At 43.7% G+C, this 6400-nt stretch overlaps 1 protein-coding gene across 1 annotated transcript in view; it reads left to right on the top strand.

The window, feature by feature from the left end:
* LOC108799128 (protein lyl-1-like) overlaps positions 1 to 6400 on the top strand; it is a 24912-nt gene that overhangs the window by 1891 nt on the left and 16621 nt on the right. The window contains exon 2 of the mRNA XM_018570947.1: positions 2419 to 2777. Within this exon, the coding sequence (XP_018426449.1) occupies positions 2434 to 2777 (344 nt within the window). The 5' untranslated portion in view covers positions 2419 to 2433. The remainder of the gene's footprint in view (positions 1 to 2418; positions 2778 to 6400) is intronic.

Here is a 6400-nt window from a genome sequence, read left to right on the forward strand (position 1 = left end):
ATATAATCCATCCATCCATCCATTAATAATCTTTTTATTGTATTACTGTAAAAGTATCTCTCTCTCTCTCTCTCTCTCTATTATGATAATCAAAAATATGGTTATCTATCAATTAATAATCTTAATAATCTTAATAATCTCTATTTTCTCTCCCTATTATCTATCTATCTATCTATCTATCTATCTATCTATCTATCTATCACTAAAATGCCACAATAGAAACAAACAAAACCCAGTACAAGAGTTATCATGTTATACCAGATCATAGATCATGATCACATAATAGTATATGTAAACAGAAAACAAAATTGGGATGATTAAAAAGCGTCTGAATAGCAAGAAAATGTATCTGAATTCATACATTACAGTCTGAGGCCCAGTGCGGTATTCAGGCCACGTGTGCCCAGCCCACGTACAGTATTTCCTGTGTTTGATCATTCACACCATCATGATGTCATATTGTCATGTAAATAAAGTAGGGACACCCCATGGAAGCTGTTTGTTGAACAGATAGCACACTACAGATAAAGGTGAAATACATGAAGATATGACTCATCACATTGACCCGGTGTATTCATTCTGATAATCTAAATCAATGGAAATGCAGATCCATCACATGGATAAAGTAAGTACGCCCCTACTCTTACCACCAGTTCAAATCATTGAAATTGGAATGAAGTGTTTCAGATTGGGTGCCCATGAATAGAACCTTCTTAGGAAGTACGAAGGAGGAAGCTGTCTTTTCTGAACCTCAGACATCTCCGGTCAGGTCTTCTGTTTGCTATTGTGTGTGGTGTCATCATGCCAAGAGCAATTGAGCAATTGAGTTTTCTAAGGACCTCAGAAGGAAGGTTGTGGATTTCTATATGTGTGCCAAGGGTTCTAAAAAGATCGCCATATTTTTTGCAATCGATCATTCCACTAAAAGGAAAATGTTCTCCATGTGATGTAGACTTTTATAACTGCTAATCTGTCCAGGACCGGCCGGCCCAGCAAATTCAGCCCAAGAGCTAAAAAAAATTCTCCAAGAACCTCAATATTTAAAGCCGGGATCTGCAGAAAACTCTTACAACAGTTGGTGTCAAAGGGCATACATCTACAATCAGAAAGAGATTGCCCCACTTTAAACTGCATGGGCGGCGTACCAGGAAAAAATATTTTCTGTCCAAAAAGAACATTAGAACAAGGTTACAGTCTGCCATTGAACTTGTAGGAAAAGACCAAGTCTTCTAGGACAGTGTGCTGCGGATTGATGAATCAGAGATGTTTGGTCATAGTAACAGTGGACATGTTTAGTGCAAACGAAAGACCGCATTAATGGAGAAACACATGTGAAGCATGGTGGTTGAAATGTTATGGTTTGGGGTTGCTTTGCCAGTTGAGTGCCTGTACAGCTTTGCTGTCATTGAGTCAAATATGAATTGTGTGCCTGAAAGGAATGTGAGACCATCTGTCCAAAAGTTGAATTGTAAAATGATTTTTCCACACCACAATTGTCTGAAGCACACTAGCAAATCCATCAAAGAATGGCTCAAAAATGGAAGGTTATATACTAGAGTAGTCAAAGCCCTAATTTGAATCCCATTTAAATGTTGCAAGGGGGGGGGGGGGAAAAAGACCACAAACATATTGAAACTGAAGGAATTGTGCATGGAAGAGCAGCCAAGATTTTACCAGGTTGCTGTCAGAGGATAGGCAAGAAGTCATTTCTAAATGTTCTACTAAAGGGGGCAATACCAGCATTTGAGGCCAAGGGTGCACTTACTTTTTCCATAGTATGCCGTTGCCTCTATTGATATTTTTTGTAGAATTAAAAAGGAAACTTTTCCTTTTTTTCATTTAGGTGAATCACCTTTATCTGTGGATGCTGTTTGAATAAGGATCTAATGTATACCTTTTTTTTACTGTTGAAAAGTCAACAATTTCCAATGGGTGTACTTACTTTTTCACATGACTGTATATGTTAATATAGCTATATTTAATATCCAATTATTTAATAAGAGTACTAATTGCAGCAACACATAGCAACCAAAATTAAGCTTGCCTGGTCTGAGTAATTTCTTATTGGCTGCTATGGCTTACTGCCCTGAAAAGATTAGTATAGTGACAGACCCAGAGAAATCAATGGAGGAGCTACATGACTGTGGAGAGGAATAGTCCCTGGGAAAGGCTTAAAGATTAGAGAAAATAGCAGGCCTTACCTGACTGGAGGTCAAGGGTCAGGTGGTAGGGAGGAACCGCAGGGGTAGGAAGTTAATTGGTTAATACAACCTAGAGGAGCACAAGAACATTTCACAAAAGGTAGATAAGTATATCTAATGTATGATAGCAGGCAGTACATAGAACATTGACTGGGCATCAGGTGATCAAGTGTCAATGATAAGGAGAACTCATCTGATCTAATGTTCCTCTTCCCAGGTGACCTGTGTGCCCATGTGTCCTACTGATTACAAAAGCGTACCTCTGGACTGCCCACATGCTACAATGGATGAAGATGGTGGCCCTGCGGAGAGACAGTCTGATGTGACAATCAGCACACCGGTTGCTCCTCGTCCATGTGGCTCTCCACCTTCTCCCTCTGAGCCTGCCACAGAGGAAAAGCGACCAACAAATGGATTTCCCGCCCATGTGCCTGTCATCAGCTTGGGACATAGCCGGTTGGCACTGCGGCCAGAGCTCACTACTTTACGCCCCGTTCCCCCCTTAATGCTGACACTTCCGGGGATACGGACACCAATTTTTTCTCCACAGTTCCACGCTCACCCCTATCTATCAAGGTAAGAAGCGCACCTAGATGTCTATAAACCTAATTGTAATGTGTGTCATTCAGTAACGCCGTCGTTGCCTTTGGCCAAGGTATCTCAGTAAATCCCAGTTATATATAGCATAAGGTTAGTGTTGGCATGGCCTGACATTTATCACTGAAAGCCTGTAGGCACCAACCTTTTAGGGTCCTTATCATCACCCATCTGCTAAGGTCACGTCTTTTATGGAACACATTTACTTTCTGGTTCCAGCCGCCATAAAATTATGGTAGACTTATCTCCAAAATTGCCACTTCCAAGGTAGACGGGTCCTCACTCCCCTTTGCCACTCCGTTGCCACTACTGCTATCTTCTCCTAATTTTTTTAACATATCCAGAGTGTTCAGTCTTAAGCCAGTTTTCTCCATTGGCTGGGCACAAATGACGTATCTACCAGACATGTGCTTTGGAATTAATTTGTACCAGTCCCTGGCCTTTAATCCCAGCATTTTATAGATGCCGCAGGATAACACAATGAGCTGTGGAAATGCGGCATCCAGTATACAATTGTTAAGAAATATTAGTCTAGCAGGCAGGGAAAGAGGTTCTACATATATATGGAGTCTCTCCTGCCATAAAACACTACCTACCTAGCAATTAAAAAAAAAAAATGACTTCAAATATTAAAGTTAAATTATTGTAATAATGTGTAAATAACCTTAAATGCGAAAACTTTTTGTAATGATAATGGAAAAAAATGTGTGACCAATAAGTATAGAGGGAAAAGCCTCCACTCTGCCTCTGCGGTCTATAGGCCTACTGTGCCTAATGGTAAATCTGGGCCTTGAGGCAAGTGTCCGTGCTAAATACGGGTGATGAAAATATACTCGTGTGCAGAATTTTGGTAATGAAAAATTCCTACAACCGATATGTAGAGATTAGGGATGCACCTATACCAGTTTTTCGGTATCGAGTACGAGTGCCAATTCTTTTTTCAGTTCTCGCCAGTACCGAATACCGGAAGTCCCATTAGGGAAGCCGGGCGGTGTGTAATGACTTGCCACCCGGTTTTCTGATTAGCCGGGAAGCTGAGCGGCGTGTAATGACTCGCCGCCCATCTTCCTGATTACCCGGGAAGCCGTCTCCATGCTCCCTGGTCACCAGGCCAGCTTTCCGACCAATCAGGAAGCTGGGCAGCGAGCCATTACACGCCGCCCGGCTTCCTGATTGGCCGGGAAGCCGGCTCTATGCTCCCTCATCAGCAAGGGACAAGGGAGCACTCGCCACCCAGCTTCCTGATACCCAAAGTTCTGGATCGGGAAAGGCATCGGGAGCATTTGGGCAACTACGAGTACTCGCCCAATTACTTGGTATCGGCACCGATACTGATACTAGTATCGGTATCGGTGTATCCTTAGTAGAGATTATACTTCTTCATCTAACACAACCAGGACAATATTCAGGAGCTGGTGAACAATGTATTGAGTTGCCGAGCGGACCTTACTGAGAACCTTTTGGGTTTACCACGTTCTTCCCTTGACTTCTAAGTTTTCTTATTTGACTGTAACTTTTTTTATTGTAAGTCCTTTCAGTAAGGGTGACCTGGGACTTCTTAGATGGTGATATGAAAGGGGCCGGGCTAAATGAGAAAATAGAAAGGCGTACGGCCAGCTTTCCACAGATGGTTAGAAACAGGGCCATCTCTTTAATGAGGCAGCCTGACGCTGTTACCTCAAGTGGCATCTCTTTGGGCCCCGGAAATTTTGCAGTGTGTCTTCTGCCCCCTTTCTGGCCAGAGCATGCCAGGATGCTAAGAGCCAGGCGGTGAGATGTGTAAAGGCCATACATATCTCTCTGTCCAGCTCTTAGCAAGATGGGACGCTCTGGCCGGCGTCCCGTCCGGATCCTGGCAACCAGTAAGGTCACTGGTTGGCCGGGGCTGGACGGGAAGGCAGCCAGAGCGCCCCAGCTTGCTAAGAGCTGGGTGGGGAGATGCAGAGCCTGCAGAGGGGGAGATATGTGGGAGACCCCCTCCACTGATTGGGTGCACCACCAGCAGACCCATGTTGGTTTATGGGGGACGGATTTGTGCCCATTTACATCAGATTACACCCCGATCCGGCACGTCCATTTAGATCCGGCTGCCCATAGACTTACATTGGGCACCCCATCAGATCTGCCTGAGAAACTGCCAGGCGGTCCTGATTGGAGAACACGTCAGAAAGGGGCCCTAAGTGACACAACTGCAAATTATGATACCCAACCTGCTACAGTTCTTTGAACACTGCCAATCTCATTCCCAATCCAATCTCTGTACTTCAAAGCTGAACTCCAGACAAACAGATTAAATAGACATTTGGGAGCCGTTTACCTACCGAGGGATTTGTATTTCTGTCCATCCTGCCCTGAAATTTGCATGGCTCTGCCCCACTGCACAGCCCTGTCTTGCCGGGGGGGCGTACCTGACCTTTCTGTGCTGCAGTCTCACTTTCACTTACAGGTCTCCTCCTCAACCCCACCCTGTGACTGGACAGTGAAAGGAGAAGCAGCACATATATGAGCTTATCTCTCTGTCGCTCTGCTCACTTCTTCTGTCAGCACACCACTGCAGCACACCTGATTGGCTCCTTATGTTGCATCTCTTTTCTCCTCCTTGTGGACATTACAGAGACTGCAAGAGGTTGATACTAGGGTTGCACCGATACCGATTTTTCGGTATTGAGTACCGATATTTTCCCCCCAGTACTTGCCGATACCGAATACCGATACCGGAAGTCCCATTAAGGAAGCCAGGAGACGTGTAATGGTCGCCACCTGACTTCCTGATTAGCAGGGAGCTGTCCCCATGCTTCTCATTACTAGGTGACAAGGAAGCATGAAGCCGGCTTCCTGGCTAATCAGAAAGCTCGGCGCTGTGTCAGCTTCCCAACCAATCAGGAAACCAGGCAGCGAGTCATTACATGCTGCCCGGCTCCATGCTCCCTCGTCACACGTGAATACAAAGTCAAACTGAGGTATCCACACCGCTTGCATTTAAAAAATATATTTATTAATGGATTGATTACAGAGCCGCATTCGTTCGTGGCTTTTATATTTGCTTTTGCTTCAGAGTTCAGCTTTAAAGTAATATTAAAGTCACAATGTTTTCAGCTAATGCTGATGAAATCACTTACAATGGACGCTGCTTCCTGGTGTATAAAAGTTTTAGTTTCCTGCAGAATCAGCTGGTCCCCTAAACACTGGCCCTGACTTCCTGTTTTAGGGTAACTCCTTTGCACAGCAAGGCAAGCCACTATCTTGCTCCCTGCTCTCCACATCTCCTTCTTCTGTCCTTCTTCCTCCCATCACCAACCTAGTAGATGGATGGCTGCTGAAGACTGCTTTACGGTGGCTCCTTTCCCTTGCAGGATCCTATGAAGCCACCCTTGTGAGTGCTAGTAATCTGTGTGTTACACTGACAGATACTTGAATATCAATTCACAAATCTGATGTATATATAAATAAATATATAATATTATTGTATTATTGGTATATGGATTTTATTTTACTCTGTGTGTATGTATATGTGTGTGTCTGTGTATGTATTTGTGTATATATATATATATATTTATAATCATTATTATTTCTTTTATATTCTGACGACGGCCGCTGTAAAG

Source organism: Nanorana parkeri, unplaced genomic scaffold (genome assembly GCF_000935625.1).
Source record: "Nanorana parkeri isolate BGI_ZX_2015 unplaced genomic scaffold, ASM93562v1 scaffold1637, whole genome shotgun sequence".
Lineage (NCBI taxonomy): Eukaryota > Metazoa > Chordata > Amphibia > Anura > Dicroglossidae > Nanorana > Nanorana parkeri.